General features: G+C 39.1%; 1 protein-coding gene across 2 annotated transcripts; it reads right to left on the bottom strand.

Moving 5' to 3' along the window:
- Nucleotides 1-125: 125 nt before the first annotated feature.
- Nucleotides 126-26,765, bottom strand: LOC311034610 (semaphorin-4A-like). 2 transcript variants are annotated; one of them, XM_084042499.1, is made up of 16 exons: nucleotides 26,569-26,765; nucleotides 20,747-20,901; nucleotides 14,962-15,024; nucleotides 13,396-13,494; nucleotides 12,989-13,082; nucleotides 11,879-12,001; nucleotides 9,632-9,759; nucleotides 8,057-8,238; nucleotides 6,402-6,540; nucleotides 5,855-6,044; nucleotides 4,489-4,604; nucleotides 3,565-3,728; nucleotides 2,781-2,848; nucleotides 1,570-1,635; nucleotides 1,073-1,088; nucleotides 126-988 (listed from the first exon to the last, which is right to left on the bottom strand). In XM_084042499.1, exons 1-14 carry the CDS (start codon nucleotides 26,657-26,659, stop codon nucleotides 1,586-1,588), a joined length of 1,662 nt encoding a protein of 553 aa, XP_083898625.1. In that variant the 5' UTR covers nucleotides 26,660-26,765; the 3' UTR covers nucleotides 126-988; nucleotides 1,073-1,088; nucleotides 1,570-1,585. The 2 variants fall into 2 exon arrangements, with proteins under 2 accessions (XP_083898625.1, XP_083898626.1); XM_084042500.1 differs by lacking the exon at nucleotides 1,073-1,088.
- Nucleotides 26,766-27,151: the final 386 nt, after the last annotated feature.

Below are 27,151 nucleotides of genomic sequence, written 5' to 3'. Positions count from 1 at the left end.
TATTGAATTGAATATCATGTCACGTATAAGACTGTTACCCTGCATTTATTGATAAGATCATTAGATAGAAAGGAATAGATAGGTCATAATAATAATGATAATAATACACTTTATTTGTATAGCACTTTTAAAAACTTCACAAAGCATAAAATGTAAAAATAAAAACAATATATGAAAATATATACTTTTAAAAACTAATAATAAAAAAAGATATGTCAAGGTGTTTTTCGAAACAGGGTTACACATTGCTTCAAAAAACAATTAAAAACAAGCATACAATGAAATAAGCATGGATAAAAGACAAAATCAAATAAAAAAATTAAAGTAGGTTTTCAGAAGAGATTTAAAAGATGACAGTGACTTTGCTAGTCTTAGATCCTCAGGTAAGATGTTACAAAGCCTATACGAAAGCCTGTTAACGAGGTGGTGACAATGTCACACTGTAAAAAAAACTGTCCTGTGAACAGAGCAGTTTTGACAAAGAGCCACACTGACTCAAACCACTGAAGTTACTGTACTCAGCAGAGGACACTAAGGGTGTGCTCGGAAATACAGCACTGAGCGCACTAGCCAATACAAACTAATAGGCGAGTGCGCTCTGGTTTTTCATTGTCATTGGCGTGCTGGATTACTTCATAGATGCTGTTGTCATCTAAAGGTAAACATAAGCATTAATGTGGTGCTTATTTTTGTTATTTTAAATATTGTTTCAATGTAATTAATTGTTCTGCTAATTAGGAAAAACAAACCGACTTTAATGAGCTTCCAAAAAGGACACTCATGTTTTCATAAATGAAGACGTATTGTTTTTATTTCAAGTTATAATTTCTTTAGATTCAGAATAGAGGCAGTTGTTCTTGTCAGAAGAACTTGTCAGAAGTATCGACTGACCGTGCTGCAGTGGAGGTGCACATTATCAAGAGCCCCACTTTGATTGGTGTTCTGGTAGTCAGCTGAGCTATGATTGGTTCCCTGACACTGAACAGGTCTGTAATTAAAAGTAGAAGTAGATGTAAAAAACAAGATGGAATCTACTGCTATCATGCTGATGAATAGTCAGAGATCAACTTACCTGACACAACATAGATCTGTAAATTAAAAACAAAGAATGAACCTTAAATATTTGAACCTTTATATTGTCATGCTGTAGACCTCTGTATGTCTTATGGAGAATTGCTCTGTGATTATAATCTACAGACATAAGATAAGATAAGATAAGATATGATAAGATAGGATATTCATTCTTGAGGTGGAATTGGTAGACAGTAAACAGCAGCAGTCACTCCAGGTACAGAGAAAGCAAAAACAACATATAATAAAGATCACTATGAAAGAAAGATATTAAATAAATAAAAAGATAATATGGCAAAAAGAAAAAATACAATAATAAAACCCCCAAAATAATACAATTATTATAGATGGTTTTGGTACAATGGTGGTCTTAATGATAATATAAAAAAGGGGACTAAGGTACAGAACAACCTCAACCTCCTCAGTATGTTTTATGGAGAGTTGTTCAGTGATTATAATCTATGGTAGATGTGATCCATCTAATGTAGTCGTTCTCACCTTTGGATGTTCTGTATCAACACAGCAGGACCAGAAAGATGGTCAGAAGAATCACAACAAGAAGTCCTACAATCAGATGAAAAAAGCATTGGAAATAATGAACTCATTTTAGCATTTAGTCTATGGACATTTTAAATAAATAGATTAGCATTAGCAGCCAATTCTCATTAGCTGCATTCCAGGGCTAAGGTAGCCTCGGTCCCAGCCTCACTTATATGCGAAAAGAAGAGCCTGGTCACGACCTAAAGCAGCGAGTGTCTAGGAAGTGCTGAGTGGGTAGGATTTCCGTCGTACGCGTTTCCCCCGGAAACAATATTTTTTTGACCAATCACAACACTCGTTTCATTCACGGAGAATGTTAACAGATTTGTAAAGCATCAACGTCATTTCCTTGGGCGGTACTTCCGTCAAATTCAACCGTTTCCGGTTCTTCACTTCCTAGACAACCAACATCCCAGGTCTTGCCCAGTGTGGGGCTAAGGTGTGTCGTGTCCGTCTGATGATGATGATGATGATGATGATGATGATGTACTTAAAGTAAGTTTACTCAAATTGTAGATCGTCTTTTTAGTGTGTGTGTGTGTGTGTGTGTGTGTGTGTGTGTGTGTGTGTGTGTGTGTGTGTGTGTGTGTGTGTGTGTGTGTGTGTGTGTGTGTGTGTTTTGATGACTTTAAAGTATTTTTACTCATTTTAAGTACTTTAAAATGTTTTTACTGAATTTTACGTGTTTTTACTAATTTTAACACCTTTTAAGTATTTTTTTACTAATTTAAAGTATTTTTACTCAGTTCAGGAACTTTAAAGTATTATTGATCATATTTAAGTATTTTTACTCATTTTAAGTATTTCCACTTATTTTAAAGACGGGGTGCCATGATTTTCAGTGATTTTTTCCCCACCTAAAACATAATCATCAGGTATTATGGTTATACTAGGAGGAAGATTTATTTCAAAAAAGTGTGCAGAAATTGTTAAAATTATGTTTTTATGTGGACACGCTTCCAGTTCATTAAGTATACCTGGTTCTCAATTTGTCGAACAGAGTCATGAGTCGTCTCATTAGACTCGGTTGAAAATCCTTGTCCTAAATTAGAGTTACTTAGCTCTGCTCCCTGTTCTGATTGGTCGATATTTGTCCGCAACGTGGACAGAGGTGCGAGGGCCCGGTCATCGCTGCTAGCAGCTTTAATTATTATTATCATCATTATTACCTGGGTGAGGAGCAGCTTTGGAAGAGACACAGACTTTTGTAACATCGCCGCTCTCTACATCCTGGCCCCTGTGGTACGAAAAGGGAGAAAAAAACTGCAGACATGAAGGACCTGTTTCCTGTTTGTGGTAATAGAGACACACTGTTAAAGAAATCTAAAAGGTACAAAGATACAGTCAGGACATATTGTAATAATGTAATTACAACTTGAAGGTGCAAGTGAGGAAAGAAGATATAACATTTAACACAAGGGAATACATTTCAAGGTGTTATGCTTCTTCAATGCTCTAAAGTGCATGTTCTTTTTCTCTCTATTAATATTGTCTTTGGACTGTAACTTTGTATCAGCCTATTTGGCCTATTTATATATTTTTTGGAGGATTTCAGTTTCATCCCAATCCATAATCCTGATCCTGTGCATGAATGCTAATTATATTAATGACATCCACACCTGGGAGCTGACCAGTACAACCACAGTATTCTACTGTTGTACTGGGAGCTGACCAGTACAACCACAGTGTTCTACTGTTGCACTGGGAGCTGACCAGTACAACCATAGTCTTCTACAATTGGTCACTGGGAGCTGACCAGTTCAGCCACAGTCTTCTACTGTTGACAATTGGAGCTGCCTACTAGTACAACACAACTGTATGCCTGATTAGCATATCTATCTCTCCATAATATTATTACTATTATTATTATCACTACTACTACTACAGCTTACCGCTGCTGCAGTATGTACTGTATTATCCTACTATTAATAATAATTTAGCAATGTCACTTACATGTTGGAGGCCCCAGCAGTGACCCTGGTGCAGATGTTCATGTCATGATCCCATCCACAGAAAGGATCCCTGGCCAGAACACACTGTGTACAGCCCTTATACGAGGGACAGTGGGTCACCGGCACCTGGGTCACCCCTTCAGATGTCCCCACATAAACCACGCCCTACAGAACAATGACAAACAGTTATTTTAGGGATGTCCGATATTATCGGCCTCCCGATATTATCGGCCGATATTAGCATAAAAATTGATATCGGGAAAATATCGGTATCGGTTTTTGAAAAAAAAATTTTTTTTTTTTTGCTTTATAAATAAGTTACAGGAGTTCTTACTGTATATGGTGTGTGTGATATGAAATTTGAGCTTACCCTAATCACAATAATCCCCGCATATATCAGTATCGGTTGATATCGGTATCGGTAATTAAGAGTTGGACAATATCGGTATATCGGTTAACGGTAAAAAAGCCAATATCGGACAACCCTAAGTTATTTACATTACATTCACATAAACCATTCCATAGAGAACCATGACATGCATTACATTCACTCGTTGAGCATTTAGCTGATGCAGATTTTTAAGCAAAAAAATGTGACGATCCTTCAACCTTTTCTTCTGTTTTGGGGTTATACTGTCATACAATGATGTATTCATTTAAAAGTGATACACAGGTTGGAACCTGAATTAAAAGTAGACCTTATTCATTTTGCGAGCAGATTCAGCTTCCCCATGTTGACAGTTAAATGTCTTGCACAGGGACACTTTAAGGCATATTTATTATGCTTAAGTGTTTTAATCAATATTTCCTTTTTTTGCTCTTTGTAGTCTCGTTTTAGCTCTGTGTAACAATCTATAGGCCTTATTTATTCCTGATGGGAATGTAATGATTCAATAAAAAATATTATTATCATCATAAGTTTTACCTTGGAGGAGGAGAGGAGGAGGTTTTTCATCAGCTGAGGATGTTGGAATACCTGGACCTCCTCTATGACCAGGGGACCCTGTTCCAATAGAACCACTTTGTGGAGAAAACCGTTCTCTGGAAGATAAAGAGTGAACGTTGAGTTTCTGAGACACACACACGCACACACGCAAGAAGTAATCTCGATCTATGATGACACAAAAACGACAAATCCTATTTGGTTACATTTGTTCACTCTCGTGTGTGTATTGTAACCAAGTCCCCGGGACTGTTTTTTTTTTTTAGGCAAGGATTTCCAAGTCTAGTACTGCAAGCGAAAAGGGTTTGAGCCAATGGGTTCGACTCATGGGCTGGCGCATGGAGGTACTGTATCGGATAAAGGACATAATTACACGGCTTGGCTAAATGCTTTATTCTGATTGGTCAATTACTGAATTCAGCGGTCTGTTATTTCTTAATAATGACCGCTTAAAGTCAACGCTCCTGAATCAAATTAATCAATCAATCCGTAGTGTTTGGGTTGCCGAATTCAACAACACAGGCAGCCATGTAAACAAACACACTATGTCATTTTACAGCTAAACAGTATAAAGAAAGTTTCTGAAAACATTTGAGGCGACAAATAGGCAAGTATTAGAATATTGATTCATATTTGATCAACACTTACTACAAGACTTTTGCGAGCCAACCTGTTGCGCTGGATGCACTTGGCATAATCTAATGAACTATCTTTCTTTACCGTATGCAATTAAATACTTTTAAAATCAATGATACCCCTTCAGGGCGATAAAGACCCCTCCGCTTCGCACAGGTTTTCTGGTCTATCCTCTAGGTATTATGCAATTGATATGAGCCAGGTGCTCCGAGTCTTTGATTAGACAGCGTTCTGTTATTAAGTTCAGCGGTCATCATTATAACAAAAATAACAGACCGCCAAATTCAGCGATTGACCAATAAGAATCAAGCATTCAACTAAGTCGTGTAATAAATAGCTCTATGACGATAACATCATACCGGTGGCGATAATTGAGTTCCAAGGATGAGCGGAGCCAGACGCGGCTTCTGATTGGCTGAAACGGGGGTAGGGAGCGCTCGGCTGTGTTAGCTTGGATCGTGCGCAAGGTGGTGTTGACGTCTCGGAGGTACCGAGACTGGGGGGAGAGGGGGGCAATGATTTACGATCAACGTAACTCGAACGGCGCTGAGTTGGCTGAAGCGGACTTTGCAATGTTCGACACAGCGTATTCCCTGGCCTGAGTTCGCTCGGAGGTGCCTCTCATGGCTCAAGTCCGCTTCAGACGGAGCGCCTCTGTCGGCGCTGTCCGAAAACAAGCGCAACTGCGCCCGCTCATCCTATATTAGCGTACCAGTGAGCAGGAACAGGATGGTGTATGTTTTGCCGTTGGCAGCCTGAGTCCTCTCAACCACCAGGCGACTGTATTGCTGGCTGGCAGAAATGAGCAGCGGGCCGTTCCCTGCTTGCTTCACGTTGTCACTGGTCAGAAAACTCTTCTTCACCTCTTCTAAAACAGTACCGGTGGCGTTTCCCTGTCCACACTGAAAACGAAACAGATAGGGACTGTCACGATCATGAAATAATTACGATACAAATTATTTGTGTTTTTGGCAACTACCAAAACCACCCCAATTGTATAAGTTATATTGTATTAACATTCTCTACCATACATATTGGACAAAATAACATTTCATTGACGAGTTAAGTCACAAGTCACACATTTTAGGCATCAAATCCTGAACTCCTCACGTGGCCAGTCCACAGTAATCTCACTCCACTCTGAATGGAGTTGTTGTTGAACTGGGATAAAATACAAGTCCATAGTGAGAATATATTAGCGTTAAAATAGTCACTTTTCATACTACTGTTTGACTACAACTTAAATGTTGATTTCCAACCTTTCCCAGGTCATATTTTCTGCCTGAAGACTTCCATTGGTTAGTATTCACGTCAAGTTTCTTGTAGTTGCCATCAAACACAGCCCTGATGTCACTCATCTTAAAGACACACACAGCAGAAGACCCTGGATCCATGGACCTACGACATAGATTGAACAACACACTAGTAACATTACTACTACAACTTCTACTACTACTACTACTACTACTACTACTACCACTACTACTACTACTACTACTACTACTGAAAGGAAATTCTATAGGGCTGTCAGAACTATATATACTAGACCATACCCGGTGAAGGGCGCAGGCGAAAGTAGTTGCCAGTCCCGTCGTGCCGAGCTTGTTGGATATTACTTGATTACGAACTTCTCGACCAGCTTGAGAGGAGTGTATCTCGGAGCTCTGATGTACTATATCTGCTGGTAATTGTATCATTTTTGTATATGATAATTAATTCTGATTGTTTAATAGACTCATACATAATTGTAACTTAGATTAAAGGGTAATAAAATCATTTGGATTCAACCACATTGTAATTCACCTGTGTAGCGACTTTTATTCAAGGGGTACCCCCTCACTCTATAGAACCGCACTGAACCATGCACCTTGCTTATTTATGATTTACTTTTATGGTGTGACGGTTCAGCAGTAAATCTAACACTACAGTACTACTACTACTACTATTACGAAGAAGAAGAAGAAGAAGAAGAAGAAGAAGAAGAAGAAGAAGAAGAAGAAGAAGAAGAAGAAGAAGAGAAGAATCAAAACAAAGACTTTCATTTTGATTATTATTGAAAGGAAAAAGGAAAATAGAAAAAATAGCTTATTATAATAGCAAACTCGCAACACGTCACAGTGCGACACATTGTGAGCTTGTAGATCTGCTATTTTCACTATTTTTGTGCAACACTGTTGTATGATGAAGTAGGGCATTCTCTTTTACACACACACACACACAAACGTTCTCAAGTAATAAGGTAAAGCTTATAGTAAAGGTTACATGATTAGAACATGCTTGACATTCGAGCATTAAGGTCTAATATTTAACAAGTAAGACGCGCAAACGCTGGAAGCGAACGCAGCTCGAAAATATTGTGTATTTACGGACTGTGTGTGTGTGTGTGTGTGTGTGTGTGTGTGTGTGTGTGTGTGTGTGTGTGTGTGTGTGTGTGTGTGTGTGTGTTTTGACTGTAGCTGCACTCTGGCGCACTCTGTGGGTTGCACACAGGCAGTGCAGGCAGTGCACACATACTGCACACACACAGACAGACAGAGCCACAAGCCGAGCAGAGTTTCATAGTAGGCTCCACTTGGGCGGAGGCCTCCTTCCGCGTTCGCAACAATTGCTACAAATTGCTTCATAACCAGTATATCCATTTTATATCATTTTGGGCATAAACAAGAAGTTGAAGGAAGTCTGATAATGATGTACTGTGCATGTTCAAATCATGTATACATTACTTTTTTTCGATTTTTTTAAATTTTCGATTAAAATAAAAACATTTGGGAAGAAATAGTGAATTTTACATTGAGGTGCCCACTCTTTCTTAGTGCCCACTCTTCTTGTATCCCTTTGAATTGCCTTGTGTTGAAATGTGCCATTTAAATGTGTCTAATTAAATATTTTTGCCACTGCACATATTTCATTATACCACTGGGAGGTGAAGACGCCGTAGAACAGCGTGTCTGTGGTGCTGTCACCCTCTACTGGGTGGAGGGTGAACATGTCCAGGAGGACATTGAAGGGCAGCTCTTTCGCCAGCTGGCAGAGGAGAGAAGCCTTGGCGAAGGATGTCCACTGTCTCTGTAGAGTACTACGCCCTCCTACGTCACTCTGAGAACAGAAATGAGTGGAACATTATCCGTCTGTCCGTCTGTCTGTCTGTCTGTCAGTCAGTCTACTGTCTAATACATACATACATACATACATACATACATACATACATACATACATACATACATACATACATACATACATACATCTGGATGGGGGACTTTTGGGATGTTTGGATAGGTGCTCCACCATGCTGTGTTTTCTGGTGGTGCGTGGTCTTTATTTGTGCGTTCAGTTACCAAGAATATATGACTCATCTATATCACTCAATGAGGTTCATTATGTACTTACGTTCTTCTAGGAAACCACTCTTGTATGTCAATTTGACTCACAGGGGAAATGTGGTTTGCAGTGCGGCATGCAATGCAACACCGTGCATACTCACAACGACAAACACAGGAGGAAACAGAATTTCCTGGACCGCCATAACTCTGACAGTGTGCAAATGGAACCAAATGGACTTGTAAGGGTCCATTTGGTTCCATTAGTACACTGTCAGAGTTACAGACCTGTAAGAGTCCATTTGGTCTATTTTACATAGCAATATATTAGAGTTAATTTCCACTGAGATGTGCAATTTGAGTTGTATTGAATGGAGGCTACTGGCCTCCGAAGGGGGAGGAGTGAACGCTGCTATGGCAACAAGACTGTTACAGAGCATAGCGGAACCAAAATAGGTTTCAAAATAGACAAACCAACGGACAGACCCACAGACCTATTATACATTCATGCCTGATTAGCAAACACAGTTTAGAATGTATGAGCTTTCACTCCCTTCTCAAACACACACACACATACACGCACATAAATCACAGGAAAGCCCAGGGAAGACCGGAGAGTGAGAGAGAGATCATTTTAAAGTGTTAAAAAGTTATCAACTAAATCATTCATACACACAGACATATGACAGACATACACAATATATACATACACAATATATTTCGACAAATAACTAATTTTGGAATCATAAAGATTTTATCCTGTGTGGGTTCAGTTTAAGTATTATTTTAAATTATATTAAAAACAATTCTAAGGAATTTAAAACATATTATTAAGACTTATTATGAATGGTTGGATGAACTAGAATGGTAACAAAACGGTCTCAGATAAAAACAAATCACTCCCTCCCCACAGTCCTGGCCAGAAACGAAAATGATGATACAGTACTTGCCTGGCCATTGCACAGTGTGCAACAGTGAGTTTTCTAGTGGCCAACAAGGCGGTAAAAGGCACATCTCCACAAATGTTAGTGTTTTGCCAATTATTTGGGGGCCCACTTGCAATACCCTTGAAGCCCACCAGTGGGCCCCATCCCAGATGTTAAGAATCGCTGATATAAAGTAAACAAGGGCAGCTTATCACCTTGCAGATCTTGTACAGTACAGTAGCCTACCTTACAGACTTGCGCCACGCGGGGCGTTGTGAGATCAATCACGTAGTCGTATTCTTTGGCCACCTCACTGAAGAAGAAGAACACCTTCCCCTCAGCAGGATCAAATGACGAACTGACAAATGTGGGTTCTGAAATACAAGAAATGATGAAACTGCAGGAACTAGCGTTAGAGCACAATAACGGCATACGTTATCAGGCCTGGAATTTTGTCATTTTAGGGGCAAGGCCACTTGGCCTTTGGTGTTGGTGTCAATTGTTTTACGGCACAAAGGCCAAATGCCAGGGCAGGAAGGCCATCAAATAAAACAATGATGTTTAAGTCCACGGAAATAATTAATTTAACTTAGAGATTAAGGATGATTTAATTTTAATATAGTACAAGAATAGTAAAACTATCAGTAAAATATAACCCATTTATTTCACAAAACTAGAAAAAGTGCTCCTCGGCGCACAGGTCTCCGCCAGGTCAGGTACGTTATTGTGGCCTCCTGGTGGCGCTATAATAGGCCAATGTGAAAAGGGTGGGCATTTATTCTTAGGCCTTTCACGGCAATCAGACACTGCATTCATGATTTGAGGCATTTTGTTCAAAAAAAAATATTTTGCTAATTAGACCTGCTGGTGGTGCTATAACAGGCCAATGTGAAAAGGGTGGCATTTCTTCCTCAGCCTAGTGGGAATGTGCGTGTGAAATTTCACGGAAATCGCAAGCTGCGTGCATAGTTTGAGGCTTTTTGTTCAAAACGGACCAATCCTGCAAACTTTGGAAGCCAACCTTAGCCAATGAGGATGGAATATGGGAAATCGGACAGATCCATGTTGATCACATGACTAGAGATACTGTGTACCGATTTGCATGACGTTTGGGCCCGGGCCAACGGTGCCCGAGATTAGCTGCTAACACACGGACAGCACGGACAGACGGACGGACACACGGACAGGGGGTAAAACATACTCTCTCGCCATGCCTTTCGGCCTGGCGGAGACAATAATGTATTGGCAAATTACCAATATTTGTACAAAGTCATATTGGTCTCAATATTTGTCATGTTTAGCCCTGGACTTCACTGACTGCAGTAGGTCACATGGATCGCATGGACATTCACAGATTAGAGATTTTAAGTACTTTCCCCACAAGTTATATTCATAAAAAAAACTTGATTGAACTTGCACTAATAATAACTTAAAGGTAGAGTAAGTGATATTTTTTGGTTAAAACAAAAAGTTTTTAGTTAAAAGGTTAAAGCACTAGTCTCCCCATCTCCAGCTCTTTAATAAACAGAAAATACATTTTCAGGTAGGTGACAACATTTCTGCCAATCAGGAGAGAGTACCCCTTTGTCGGCTTAATTTGTATAGCTTTCCAGTTCCAATTTTGTCTGCTAATTTATTGGTGTCATCACTTCCAATTTCACTTATTTTATATATCCAATTCAATTCAATTTTATTAAAGTGTCAAATCACAACAAGTTGTCTCAAGACACTTTACATGTAGAGAAGAGACTATCCTGACTGAGTTCTCTATCCTGATTGGATACAATTGGTATCCCAACCTGAAAATGCATTTTCTGTTTAATAAAGAGCAGGAGAGACATGGAGACTCCTGTTACTGAACAAACACTCTATAGCAATGAGTACCATCAGAATATAGAGCAATTTAACAGTTATTTTAACCAAAGAAAATCACTTACCCTACCTTTAAGTACATTTTTCACTATTTGTGGGCTCGCTGCAGCAGCAGCATTGATGTTCTACATTATTTCTTTCTCTCACAAAAGTATGGCACCTAACTACTCGTACATACTTTCAATTAGAAACTCCATTCAGACTGTAAAATATCCAGCTTACTGTGGACATGTGTGCGTGTACTTTTCTTTTTTGAAATAATTTGTAGTTTTTGAAATATTTAACTTTAAACACCCCAAAAAGTCAATGGGAAAGTTAATGTTATTTCAACTGAAAACCCCTAGAGAGAGAAGGACAGAGGAGAAATGCCCTGTGTTTTCGTAAAGTCACTGTGGCCACATTTTTTACACTACAGATATTTATTTTACATCACCATGTGCGCATATCCCCCCACGGATGCGTCGAGCGGGTATGGACTAGTCTATATGTATAATTAAGCAGAAACATTTTTTCTGGCCTTAGCTCGCTCTAATTAAACAGGAGTATGCTAGCAGCTCCCAAGTCAACCCCAGAATCCCTACCCTGTCTGTAGTATACATACGTAAGTATGGCAGCACTCACCATTCAGTAGGCTAAAGGACGTGTCCTGGGTTACATCTGGGCGGCCATCTTGGCTGAAGTGGCGAGCAATGACCGGTTTGTTCCCCTTGAAGTCTGTGGTGGTGCCAGAGAATAGCTCGCCATCTACAGACCCATAAGATGCATTCTGTAAGGTCTTTGAGGGGTAGGGTTATAGGGTAATTGGAATATAAGTTGAGTAACCTAAACCAAAGCAAAGTCTACTCTTTCAAGAAGTCAGTTAGTGGTGAAATAGTGCACTAATAGAACTCATTGACCTGACTTAACCACTTAAGCTATATTTGCTATATCTATACCAATCTATCCCAAAATAGGGATGCCCAAAATAGAGATGGTTAAGTAACATGTTGGGTCTGTCAAAAGAAATGCAGACAATAAACATGATCACTATGATTATCTGTCTTGCAAAGCCAAATGGCAAGTATATACAGTACTCTCCATACTGTATATGTTAAACATTCTCAGGTCAAGGTTAGAGTTTCGATTGCATAATGTATCAATGGAAATTATAATGTTATGTTATGTTTTTACAATATCCATTCATTCTTTACAAGTGCTTTTTAAAGTGTTTTGAACTAGGGATGTTAATAATGAATCTATAATCGATTAATTGCCGTTAAGAATTTACCTGATAAAATATATTGATTTTCAATTATTTATGTTTTTCTTTTTTTTAGGGGGGCTAGTAAATGTTACATGTATGGTGTATATGTGATATGAAATGTTAGCTTACCATAATCACAGTAATCCTTATCCTATTCCATCTGCTGCTGCAGCACATAAATTCTGCTACTAATAGTTTTGCATAATTATGACAGACAAGACAGTGCACTTTTCATTTCATTTTCTATTCCTCACACAAAGATGCCATAGCCTGTATATCAAACGGTCAAGTAAATGTTAAGGAATTAAGGAACATAATATGCCTTTTGTATTCAGCAAAATGTAGATTTGTATGTTAGACCTTATTGAGGGAAATTAAGATTCTCAGATAATTAAAAAAAACGCTGCTTATCAATTAATCAGTTCATCGATCAATAATGAATCAATTAATGAATTGATCAATCATTTGCATCCCTATTTTGAACGTACTTATAGTGATTGCTGTGTTCCTCTGGAAGGGGTTGAAGGGACAGCGTACAGAATGTTTTGCTGACGTTCTTGCCATCGAGAGAGTGGCTGTATCCTGAAGGAAAACCAACAGTGGTTTATTTATAACACAGGTTTAGATTGCAAATTTGGTTCATTACAGGCATGTCATTATAGGCTAAAAGTTTGCAAAACGTTGCAACACATTGTGAGATTGTAGATCTGCTTTTTTTCAAATAGCTCAAGTATAAGATAAGTGGTTAGGGTAACAATCTACATAAACAGGCCTAATGGTTAACTATGGACACGTCATTCACTATTAGAGTCCTATAGTGCAAAAGCTGTTGCTGTCAAACATTAGGTCTCGACTTCATGTAAAAGGTAAAACGTAGAATCAGAACTAGACTTACAATGAGTGTGTCTTGTGGACTGTAGGCAAAGCTTCCACAGACATACAGGTGGGTGGAGTTGATAGCCTGTAGCACTTTAACGAAGTTACCACAGTCAGCCTGGGGAGAAACAGACAGTCTAAGCAACTATTGATGCTGTGGATGGTTCTAAGTTAATGTCTCTCTATTATTATTTTCTTTCTCTTAGAGTAGCCAATTATTCCCCCCCCCCCTTTTCTCCTAATATTGTTCCCGAATTTCCCAGACACTTGGGTATTGTTACTACTGTTCATCCCTCCTGGCTCACTTGCCAGTGAGGAGGCCCCATGGGACGACGTTGTGCCTCTGTCTTACTCCTCCACTCTGGGAGTGGGAGTACCAGTGACAACCAGGAACAGACTGGGGGACGACCACAAAGAGTGTGGTGACATCTGGAGAGACAGAGGATGGCCAGAGAGACGGTGTCCCAAGATGGAAAGGGTTAGCAGCCCAAACCACTTCTTCCGTGAGGAAGAACCCAAAAGCTACAGACTGCGGTAAAAATCCATCAAGGCAGAATGAGATGTTTGTGCACATCAGCAACGACGACGACGACGCAACGCACAGAAGAACGCTCACTTCTGGTCAGACGAAGGAGGAGCCAGGCCCTGAGGCAACCCACAGTGCCTAAAGCCTCCTAGAGTTGCCGACACCCGCTGCTATCATCTCTCCAGCCACCCTAAGCCCCCAAGAGACAGCATGGGCAGTAGCATGCCACTTGGACAGAGGCCGGGGTCTGAGCAGCCTCGGTCGGGTTGCCTGGAGGACGGTGTATCTCACACCCAGTGACTCCAAGGACACTTCGACACTAACTCTGGGGGAGCCCCCCAGCCCGGGATCGAACTGGGAACCTTGCGCTTTCCAGTTCACTCTACCCGGCCACTCTACCCCAGTGGCTCAGGGGCACTGATGATGTGTCCAAGTTTGTGCATCAGTACGTGTTTTCGTTAACTCCCGTTCAACACTCCCCACTGAAGGCACCACCCGCCCAGGCCGTAGGAGTCACCAGCGCAGCCACAAAGATCATCGTCCCATCTCCTCCCCCGAACATGGTCCAGCTGTGTTCATATAGACCAGTGGTTCCCAAAGGTTTTAGCTCGAGACCCAATAGAGAAAGTTGTCTGAATGTCTCCCCAAGACCCAAACTAGTGAAAATAGTCGATCTACAAGCTCACAATGTGTCACGATGCGACATGTTGAGCCTGTATGTCAGCTAGTTTCATTAATTTTTTAAAGGTCTTATTCTTTTTTTTAATTATGGAATTTCTATGATTTTTTCATTTTCAGAAATTATTTTGAATATGTTTTTAGTTCATGAAAAATAAATGTAGGAAACAAAAAATGTAAGGGATATTTACTTTTGACCCATCAAAATGGGTCTGTGATCCACGTTCGGCCAAACTGGATGCACCACGATGGATTCAAAGCCATAGTCTCTGAGGTGGTGGACAGGTATTTTACCCCTGCGCCACCCGAGCACCCTTTGTCGACCATCTTTGTGTGAGTTGGTCTACAGTTAGCCTATAGGTTTAAAGAATGACTACACACCTTTAAATCTTTCCCTTTTGAAGAACATGCTCTCATTTCCTGGTCAGACGGTTTCCACTCCACCTAAAGAAGAAAACGAAGGAAAATGAATGCATCGTACATTTTTCTATCTTGACTAATAATTTTATTTCATAATACGTATTTGTAGCATTTTGTTTTGTCGGTAGGATGGTATGCAGCATGAAAAAAATAAGGCTAGTTCTGTGTATCTGGGTATTTTTCCAGATAGAATGAAGGTTGCAAAAGTTATTCCACTTTTTAAAACAGGAGATAAACATAGCTTCAATAACTACAGACCAGTGTCATTGCTTTCACAATTCTCCAAAGTGCTGGAAAAGCTCTTTGCACAAAAATTTGATAGCTTTATTGAAAAACATCAATTGTTGAGTGAGAACCAATAAGGCTTTCGACAAAATAGGTCTACATCAACAGCTCTAATGAACATTATAGAAGAAATAGCAACATCAACACACAAAAATAAATATACAATAGGGGTATTTATAGATTTAAAAAAGGCTTTTGATACTCTGAATCACTCTATTTTGATTTCTAAGCTATATACATATGGTGTGAGAGGAATGGTGCTGGACTGGATGAGAAGTTATTTAGATAAAAGACAACAGTATGTGCAGTATGCTGGTAAAACATCTGAGTATATGAATATTGAATGTGGGGTTCCACAAGGTTCCGTCTTAGGACCAAAACTTTTTAATTTGTACATTAATGACATTTGTGACGTGTCAAAATTGTTACAATTTGTTTTGTTCGACACAAATTTCCATTGCTCTGGATATAATTTAAAATAATTAGCGGAAAGCATTGTACATGAAATGACAAAACTGAAAAAAATGGTTTGATGATAACAAGTTATCATTAAATCTGATTTTTGGTAATCGGGAAAAGGATGACGAGGTGTTATTATCTATAGATGGAGTGGCAATTGAAAGAGTATCAGAATTTAGATTTTTGGGAGTAATAATGGATGACAAATTAACATGGAAACCCCATATAGCACATGTTAAAAAAAAAGATTTCGAAGAGCAATTTTGTTTTAAATAAATTAAGACATGTGTTAGATTATGTGTCAATGCGATTACTATACTGCTCACTTATTTCACCATACCTCAGTTATTGTGCTGAGGTATGGGGGAATACGTATGTGACTACCATAAAACCATTATACATACTACAGAAGAGAGCGGTAAGAATCATGCTATAATGTCAATTATAGAGAACACACAAACAGACTATTTATTCATTCTAGAGTTTTGAAACTTGAAGAGTTAGTGAAGCTACAGACATTATTAATCATGTATAGGGCAAAAAACAAAACTCTGCCAGTTAATGTACAAAAGCTGTTTGTATGTAGTTCAGAAAGTGGGGACAGTAGGAGGAAATATGATTTTAAGCATCAGTTTGCGCGAACCACTCAAAGGCAAATGTGTCCTTCAGTTGTAGGAATCAGAATGTGGAATTCGCTCCACACTGACTTAAAATGTTGTTCAAATATTTATCAATTTAAAAAATTGTATAAAAAAATTATAATTAGACAATATGAAGAAGATCAATAGGAAAGGATTTGACTTTGGAGTTATCTTTGTTGTTGTGTTTTGTTTACTATATATGTTATTCATTTGGTTGCTTGTTTTGTTGCTCGTTTTTGCTTGTTTTTTTGTTTGTTTTTGTTTTTGTTTGTTTTGGTTATGTTTAAACTTGCATGTTAGTGCAGGTACCGGTGGTATGCGCCGATCATCAAGGATATATATATATATTTTTTAAATTGGATAGGGGGCAGGTATTAATAAGAATGTATTCTTCTTCCTGCTCCTTTTTGCTCATGGGTGTATGTGAATTAATGAATTATTGAAATTATTATTTGTATGAACTGTAATACACTACCATATGCGAAACAAAATAAAATGAAATGAAATGAAAAAGTGTATAATGTTCAAACTGACTCGCTATTAAGATTAAGAATGTATTTTTCATGGGACATTGGCCAAAGTAAACAAACTAATTGGTCAGCAGCACAAAAAAAACATATTAATAAAAAAACACAAGAGTAAAATATAGCTGCAAGCAGCGATAATACGGGGCCAGTGAGAGAGAGAGAGACAGACATGGAAACTGGGAGAGAGAGAGAGAGAGAGAGAGAGAGAGAGAGAGAGAGAGAGAGAGAGAGAGAGAGAGAGAGAGAGAGAGAGAGAGAGAGAGAGAGAGACATGGAAACGGAATAGATTGAAAAGAGACATGGAAACGGAATAGATTGATGAGAGAGAGAGAGATGGAAAGAGAATGGATTGATTGGACATCTCAACCTATTGCCATTGACAGGAATCGAATTCTCAACCTTCGGACTAATAGGCTTCAACATTACCTATAGTGCTATAGCTTTGTCCAGGCTGATGTTGTCTGTTGAAGATCATAAACTCTTGCCTTCTGTCATGAACCAAGCCAACACTAAGATCACTCGTTCACAAACCATTTACCATATAGAGATAGAGAAATTTATAGAGAAATTGTATGTCTCCTCGCAACCGAAAACAGTGAAAGCAGCTGATCTACAAGCTCAGAAACACGTTGCTATCTGAAAGGTTTTGAGATTGTAGATCGGCTATTTTCAGAATGAAGTATGTCATACATTGAAAAAGCGTACTCTCAAATAAGCATTTCAGGTTATCTTTACCATTTGCACATGTATTCATTGATACAGTCATGTTGTTTGCAATTCAACTTAAATGAAGTCTGCATCAAGTGAGGCTTGAACTGGCGACCTTGAGATTGTGAGGCACTCATTTAAGGGAGACGCCATTGGACCAACAGACAAGGGACTGTGAAAAAGGAGACCACACAGATGATACAGTTTCACGCAAATAGCTGAAAAATCCTGGGTTTAAGTGTTTTTCAAACTGCTCAAAATTGCGGACAATCTAAGGGCGGAGCCTACTGGTCAAAGCGATAGATGTGTTCCTCATGAGTCAAGGCACAAGTGTAAGCAAGTTTCACGACTTTCGGCCAAACGAGGCAAACTTTAAACGAGGCTTTTGCCTGTTTAAAGTTTGCATTTTTAAAAAATTGCTATAGCGCCCCCCTTTGGCCAATTGGAGTGAGATTGGTTTCAGTGATATTTGGAATGACTCTCTACATTACTGCAACGTTTCAAAGAAATGTGAGTCTTGCATGTATGTGTTAGGGGCAGATGAATAATTTTCATAAAACTGCAATAGTTAAAATCTATTTCCTCCTGGGATTTTTGAGTAATCTGCACGAAACATTTTACACATGAACTTAGGACCTTTGCCGACAAAAAAAAAGCGGCGGATTTTCCATAAGTGAAAAAATGCAGAAGTTATGAGCCGATGGCTGTTTTTCATATAATTCAAAATGGTGGGCGATCTAAAGGTCAGAGGTCAAAAGTCAGACCACGAAAGTTGTCGGGCATGAAGAGACGCATGTATGTATCAAAGTTTCATGGTTGTAGGTCAAACAGGGCATGAGTTGTACCTGTTCAAAGTTGGCACTTTCAATTGAGTGCTATAGCGCCACCCTTTGACGAATGAGTGTGAGAATTATTTCTTGATAGTTTTTCATGTGCATCTACCATATGGCCGAGTTTCGTAAAAAGCGTATGCACGGTTAAGCCAGAATTGCCAAAAACAAGTATTTTTTAAACTGCTCAAAATTGCGGACAATCTAAGGGCGGAGCTTACTGGTCAAAGCGATACATGTGTTCCTCATGAGTCGAGGCACAAGTGTAACCAAGTTTCACGACTTTCGGCCAAACGAGGCATGACTTATGCCTGTTTAAAGTTTGCATTTTCAAAGAATTGCTATAGCGCCCCCCTTTGGCCAATTGGAGTAAGATTGGTTTCAGTGATATTTGGAATGACCCTGTACATTTCTGCAAAGTTTCAAAGAAATGTGAGTCTGCATGTATGTTTTAGGTGCAGATGAATAATTTTCATAAAACTGTAATAGTTAAAAAAATCCTCCTGGGATTTTTGAGCAATCTGCACAAAACGTTTAACACTTCAACTTTGGACCTCTGCCTACAAAAAATTCCAACGGATTTTCCATAAGTGAAAAAATGCAGAAGTTAGGAGCCAATGACTGTTTTTCATATAATTCAAAATGGTGGGAGATCTAAAGGTCAGAGGTCCAAAGTCAGAGGGTGAAAGTTGTTCAGCATGAGGAGATGCATATGTGTATCCAAGTTTCATGGCTGTAGGTCAAACAGGGCATGAGTTGTACCTGTTCAAAGTTGCCATTTTCAATTGAGTGCTATAGCGCCACCTTTGGACGAAAGATTGTGAGAATTATTTCTTGATAGTTTTTCATGACCATCTACCATATGGCCGAGTTTCGTAAAAAGCGACTGCACGGTTCAGCCAGAACTGCGAAAAGTGGCAGAAGAAGAAGAAGTGACAGAATACTGCCAATAACAAAACAGGTCCAGAGCTGAGCTCTGGCCCCGTAAATATTGACATCCTAATGATTTTGCCAACATTGAATGTGAATAATTACAGTTTATAGTTTTGTTTAAATTGACATATAACAACAATAAAAACATGTCAGATAACATTCACATGTGTGTTGTCTTCACCACTGGAACACAGGTACATTTTTTTTAATTTTCATCTGAAAACGATTAAAAGCAGATTTTCTGGTTATAAATTATACATGCTCCCATGTATGCCGAGTGGGAAGTGACAATACAAATGGATTCTGACTGCACTCCTTTGACATAGTGGCCTCATCACCATTGTAAATACATACGCATAATTGTGCTGTATTTACAGTTCTCATTACTACTTATTATAAGATGAGTCAATTTCTACTTGCTCTGTGTCTCAAAAGTGGGCCGGGGACAGTTCAGAAACCTGCCTACCGACATCATCAATGGTTATTCCAAGCTAATAGAAATGACAGCCTTTCTCTTCCGAAAAAGTTAGCATGCTGAAATAGAACATTTCTGCATGCATAAATAAAATAATAATAATAAGTTAGAAATCCTATTTGAAATGACCAAACATGCCTACTAATGATGTGGGAAGGTCTCTTAACTGTCCACAGCCCTCCTTTGAAACGTAGAGCGAGTAGACAGAAATGGTGCCATCTTATAATGGACATTAGTGAGGACGATAAGGATGAAAATGGCTGAAGTGGTCCTTTAAACCAGTGGTTCTGAACCAGTGGTCCGGGGACCACCAGTGGTCCTTGAGGGGGTTCCAGGTGGTCCCCAGCTAAATGATGGAGAGTTGGTCACCAAATGAAAACAAGAGTTAAAGTTAAATTATCTTTAAACATCTGCATTACTTAATTAAAGAATTGTTATTTTGATCAACGTTTGCCTGTAATCTCTAGGTACCAACAAACAATACAGCATGGGATTGTGGACAAAATCATATCAAACGATAAAAAAAATATTCTAAGCCTTTGTTTATTCTGCATTCGAATGCCTAATAAATAATGGACCTTGATATGAAACTGCTTTAAACCCTTTATAGTTTATACTTTGTCAACTGAGGTTCTGCTGAAAACAGCTAGGTGTGCTGAGGTGACCACCTCACCGCTTATCACCATCGTCATTTTGTAGTAATCCACCCACCCAGTTCTGTGGGTGGGTGGGTGGATTCATTGGGAGCATGTAGCTGCCTTTATGGGGTCTTCGAAATTAGTGTGAGAACCACTGATCTTCATTAACCGGCAAAGAAAAAAAAAGCTGTGTTCCATTTTTGTTTAGGATATGAGTTTGATTGAAACATTTACAATGACTGTGTCCAACCTTGTTCTTCATGGTGATGACACCAGGGTGGCTGACGTCCAATGAGAGGACAGCATCCCGTGCGCCTACATACAGAGTGGAGCTGTCGTTGCTTAACAACAAGGTGGTCGTGTTTTGGGCATCGGTGAAATGGGCCAGTGGTCTCCCTGGGGAATCTGAACAAACACAGCAAGAAGAAAAATACATATTTTAAAACCCTAACAACAATGGAGGAACAACCAGGGGTCTTCAATGTTTCAATGCCCATAGACTCTATACAGACCGTAAATGAAGCCTATTTTTCAACAATTTCAAATCCGCCATCTTTCTATATCCTATGCACTCGGAAATGAATGCTATTGGTTGGGACCAGAGCGGGGGTGGGGAATTAATGCAATTGGTTTTGGAGCTTTTCAATCAAATAATCACTTATGCCTAAACTGTGTTAATTTGATTAGCTGAGTACTGAGGAGGGTACTTCAAATCTTTTTCCGTTTCAAGCTTGAATGCAAGGGGTTAAAATTAAGATGTGAGAAAAGACAGGGCCATTACAGTGTGTGTGAGAATGACGAAATAGGTTAGCAGTAAGAAACAGCTAGAAAAGAGGAACTTCTAGTGAAGGACAGGAAACCATGAAAGCTGGGCGAGGAGCCAAAAAGCAGAGAGAGTGTGACTTTGTTTACTCTACTCTCTATAAGAATAAAAATACTTAAAGACAGTAAAAGGTAAATGAGTAACAAAATAATGATAAAGTGTGGTAATGCTTACTATATTCTTAAATATTGTGTTAATCACTAGAAGAAGTGGTAAGGATGAAGTAATCACTGAAAGGAGTGTTAGGGAGGAAAACATAAAGATAGAAAGTAACGTAGTATTACAAGGGGGAGAAAAGGCCTTACTAGACAGACTGGGTGTAGCGCAGGAATACACTGATTAGGCGATAGTGGGGTGAAGAGCAAATGCTTTATACTTAAATAAGAGTTTATTTGGGTTAGTCAGCAGACGATAAGTAAACTGAGATAAATAGTATAGATATGAAAATAATGGTCACGACTAGTGAATAGGGTAATAGCTACTGAGACTATGGAAACATCATTTCCCTAAGGGTATTGCATATGTTGAAATAGTGTGTAAGAATAGGGAAGAGGTGATATGTCCCAGACATAGATTAAAAGGGTCATGACGCAGCAAGTACAGTCACGCTGACCATGGGGTAATAAACGGGATATCATGGTCAAGAGAACGTGGGTGGTAAGACAAATAGGATGGGCCAAAATGCCCTTTATAAACAATGTTCAGAGAGCAAGTTGTTGAGAGACTTTGCGCGCTGTCGTTAGAGACCTGGGGTATGTTAGAGTAATCTCACCATATCACCCGAGTTGGGGAATTAGCCTCTGACTTGTGCAAATATGGAATTTAGATGCTTAATAATAGATGGGGTAGAAAAATAAGCCAAAAACATAGTGCGTGTATTAGACTAAAATATCTCCCTATTTGATGATGGGTCTTATAAGGGGCCTCACCCTTTATAACCTATTATTAGGTTGTAGTCAGGCGAGGGAAAGATTGTACGCCTTAGGAATCTGGATTATTGGAAGGAAATACCAGAAGGTGATATTTTAGTTATGTCTTGTTTTATCACAGCATGGGAGGGTAAGGGTACCTATGTATTTGAGATCTATTTGGATAGAACTTTAATATTCTCATGTATGTGATATGGATTAATTTGTAACAGCTTAATTGAACATTGTATTCAATTCTACTTACTTTTAACAGAATTTTCTGCTTAAAGCTGCAAGCAATACTATAATAAATTTTACATTTCCTGCATTTAAAAGAGAAGTTTCATAGAGTTATTCTACACACTTTGGGGATAATTCCCCTCATTTGGTTTATCTCCTTCAAAGAGTAAAAACAGATTTGTGCATATATATATAAGGATTTTATGGGTTACCTCTAACCCCACCTTGGGTATTGATTAAATAGGAGTTTAGTCACTATTCAATAAACAACACCTTGGATTTAGACATTGTTAATAAATTCTAAATACTCAAACCAGTAACTACACCAACTTGCACGCATTTAAAGTAAGATAGCCGATATTAATTAAGGTGATTATAGGCAGCGAGTGATTAATGGGTTGTTCATGACCGATGCCTATAGCTGAAAAAGATCGGTTAACGAGCTGGAGTGAATATCTTACGCCATAGGCTTATGTGCTTCCTATGAGTGAATTGAAGGTTTAGTTCACTAGGATAGGAAATTACCTGTTAGTCAGAGAGCCTATACGGGACGGACGTACCTCCGTAAACCGCCCGGCGACACTACCCGTTACATTATGCATAGGTGTGGTTTGGACGTTACAATAAAACCAATCACCGTGCCAGATGCCATTACCTTTAAGAGAAGCCTGCGCTAGCCATTATCCCCAATCCAATATACGCTCTCCTGTCTCCCTGTCTGCAGTGTTGCCTGGTCTGATTATTATAAGCCACATTGGGCTTGTTTTCCTGAAGTTGCTTGTAAATAATGGTAGAACGGTTGTGAGCTTGTAGATCGTCTATTTTCAAATTGTCAACATATATAAATATGCACATTGTTTAATGGACGACATATATAGGTTTGAAGTGCTCATGTGGCCTATTATAGTTGCTTCTTTTGGGCTTGTTTTCATAGACCTGGTTGCTTATTTCTCGCAAATTCTGGCAACTCTGCAACCGCACTGAGGGGATTTTACAAGGAGCACACACAACCGATGTTCTAAGCTCTGAACTTTGATTGGCTTTCAATAAAACCACATTTGAGAGACATACGTAAGTATCACCTACATGTTACTGATTAGAGAGAATTTTATATTTTTGTAATCAGTTCATTATTTCCCCATCGATGATGTCATTGGTAGACAGGTTTCTAAGCTGTCCACAGCCCACCTATCAGATCAGAATGAGTAGACGGAAATTGTGCCATCTTATAATGAGCATAAGTGAGGACCAATTATATTAAGATAAGGTTGAAAATGGGTGACATGCTCCTTTAACTCTGCGAGTGTACAAATGGAACCAAATGGACCCGTTTGTACACTCTCAGAGTTACAGACCCGTAAAGGTCCATTTGGTCGGTGGTTGGTCCCTGGACCGGACATTGAGAAACAGATTTTGATTAGGCTATATTACTACAAAACATTTAAACTTTGTCTATTTAAAAATAGTAAATCTACAAGCTCACACCGCGTTGCATCGTGGCGCGTTCTGAGCTTGTAGATCTGCTATTTTCAAAATATTTGTATGAATTTTAGACATAATTGTGATAACTATTGTGGTATTGTGCATGATGAGCACTTTAACTTTTGTCACTTTAAGTATATTTTGATGCCAATACTTTTGTACTTTTACTCAAGTAAACTTTGATTACCAGACTTTTACATTGCAGTATTGATACTTTTACTTAAGTTAAAATAGTTTAGTACTTTTTCCACCACTGCATATCATACTGTATAGTGTGTGTGTGTGAGTGTGAGTGTGAGTGTGAGTGTGAGTGTGAGTGTGAGTGTGTGTGTGTGTGTGTGCGCGTGTGCGTGCGTGTGCGTTTGAGAGAGAGAGAGAGAGAGAGAGAGAGAGAGAGAGAGAGAGAGAGAGAGAGAGAGAGAGAGAGAGAGAGAGAGAGAGAGAGAGCGTGTGCATGCTTCAGTTCCACCAGAGAGAGGATGTGGTAAAGGATGTTACGTAGCCTATGCATGCATGGTCTCTTAACAATGGAACAGAAAGCTGCATTCTTAAGAACTTGCATCTGAGCTCATTTTTTATTTATATTCTTAACTTGTTTTGGTTCTTGACTCGTTATACAGTATCTTATCTTGCATGCAAGGGGCAGTTACATTTTTGTAATGTTCTCATTTACAAACCAAACTTGGTTGATACCAAATAATTAGTTTGGCCATTCTTACCACCAGGCCAGGGATCCAAATGGATCCTTACGGCCAGGTTACAGGTTAAACTGCATGCTACACAGGTTATGTTAAACTGCATGCTACACAGGTCACAGGTTAAACTGCATGCTACACAGGTTACATGTTAAACTGCCTGCTACACAGGTTACATGTTAAACTGCATGCTACACAGGTTACATGTTAAACTGCATGCTACACAGGTTACAGGTTAAACTGCATGCTACACAGGTCACGTTAAACAACAGGTTACAGGTTAAACTGTATGCTACACAGGTTACATGTTAAACTGCATGCTACATAGGTTACGTTAAACAACAGGTTACAGGTTAAACTGTATGCTACACAGGTTACAGGTTAAACTGCATGCTACACAGGTCACGTTAACAGGTTACAGGTTAAACTGTATGCTACACAGGTTACATGTTAAACTGCATGCTATATACAGTAGGTTACGTTAAACAACAGGTTACAGGTTAAACTGTATGCTACACAGGTTACATGTTAAACGGCATGCTACATAGGTTACAGGTTAAACTGTCCATTTGGTTTAATTTGTACACCCATTTGACCATTAACACCACAGATGTCACTATTTTTAATAATATTAACAATGTTTTAAGTTAAAACAACTAAAACAGGTATTTTATTTTTGGAAGTGTGTTCTAATATTAGTCTATTATAGCCAGATAACATCATTATCCATAGTTTTCATTATAAGAAATGTAATGAGTGAATTTGTATAATTGAAAACGAGCTATATTGAAAGATGAAACCCTAACCCTAACCCAAAATCATATTTAAAAAAGTGTTACATTGATATGAATTCATAACAAGTCAACTATGAGGTGGGGGGAAAAAATGAATAAAGAATATTATTTTTGGAGTATTTTGGGCTGAGTTAAATCACTTTTGGTGTTAGCGGGTCAAATTTGAACCGCTAACACCAAAAGTGTCAGTAGGTTTCTAACACAAAGCAAGGGTTAAAATGTGAAGTCAATGTGCAAAGCGCCAAAATAATTGTGCTCCCCTTGATTAAATCAACAATAGTGCCAACTATATTTGCACGTGCATGAATGTGCACGTACATGAACGCGCTTGCATGAAGGATGTGTTCATTAAAATAGCCCTATTTAAAATATTAATAATAATAATTATAATTATTATTATTACATAGCCAGTCTACAAGCTCACAGCGTGTAAGCTTCGTGGCCCATTGTGAGATTGTAGATCTGATGAAAAGACATTTTTATAATATTTGAAGATCTTTTAAAATATTTTCACCTTTAATTACATGCCCATAATATGGACGCAGGGGTTAAAGTGGCCACGGGTTTGGGTGACTGGAAATATGGTCACCCTACTGTGGCCTACGTACAAAATCAAAACTGGTAAGGTCAGACAAGACAAGGTAAATGGTGCATTTATATAGCGCTTTACGTAGATTGTGCAACACACACACACACACACACACACACACACACACACACACACACACACACACACACACACACACACACACACACACACACGGCGGAGGAAACCATGCAAGGCACCAACCTGCTCATCAGGAGCAATTAGGGGTTCAGCGTCTTGCTCAAGGACACTTCGACAGAGTGGAGGAGCCCCCCAGCCCAGGATCGAACTGGGAACCTTGCGGTTTCCAGTTCCCTCTACCCAAGAGAAGACAAGACAAGACAAGACAAGACAAGACAAGACAAGCCAAGACAAGGCAAGACAAGTGTATTTGCATAGCACATTTTAACAAGGCAATTAAAGTACTTTAGATAAGGCATTAAGCAAGCATTAACAGATCAAGGCACAGAGTGAAATGATCACATTATAAAAGGACATTTGAATACAAAAATAAATAAAAGAAGTAAAAGTGTGATGGACTTACTGAGAGGGTAGGAGGTCCGTGGGGGATCCAGAAAAACAGAGGACCCCAACAAGCCTGGCAAAATGAAGAGGAGGAGTCCTACGCCACGCATGATGAAGGACACCACGGGGCGGATAGATGGACCAGAAAGCGAAGATAATATCTTATCTGTTGTCTGACTTCCTGCAGCGATCTAACATTAACATACGGCAGCCAAGTCTGTCTGTCAGACTGTATTGTGATAGAGGGTTTCAGGACCACCCCCTTCCTCTCTGTGGTAAGTAACGCCCGACCTACACCAGACTTTTCAAAGAGACACGCACACGCATGCATATACGCACACACGCACTTCCAGTACTATTTTAAAGCCTGTGTATGTGGGGCTCGTGTATCTGTGAGCCTGGTGTAGCCTTTATCATTGATATCAATTCCAGTAAATCGCAGTAAATTCCACGCGTGTATTGTAACGGTTTCCACTGAATTGGTTAATTTGTATTCGTAGGGGTGCCAGGTAGATTCTGTCTACCAGAGAAATAATACTCCTTATTCCTCTTTTTTGTATTTAGTGAGTTCTTCCTCATCGGAGTTAACCATTAGTGAAACC

The sequence above is a fragment of the Gymnoscopelus microlampas genome, assembly GCF_963454915.1.
Source record: "Gymnoscopelus microlampas genome assembly, chromosome: 19".
Taxonomy (NCBI): domain Eukaryota; kingdom Metazoa; phylum Chordata; class Actinopteri; order Myctophiformes; family Myctophidae; genus Gymnoscopelus; species Gymnoscopelus microlampas.
Note: the sequence above shows the minus strand (reverse complement) of the source record. Positions and strands in the feature narration are given on the sequence as shown.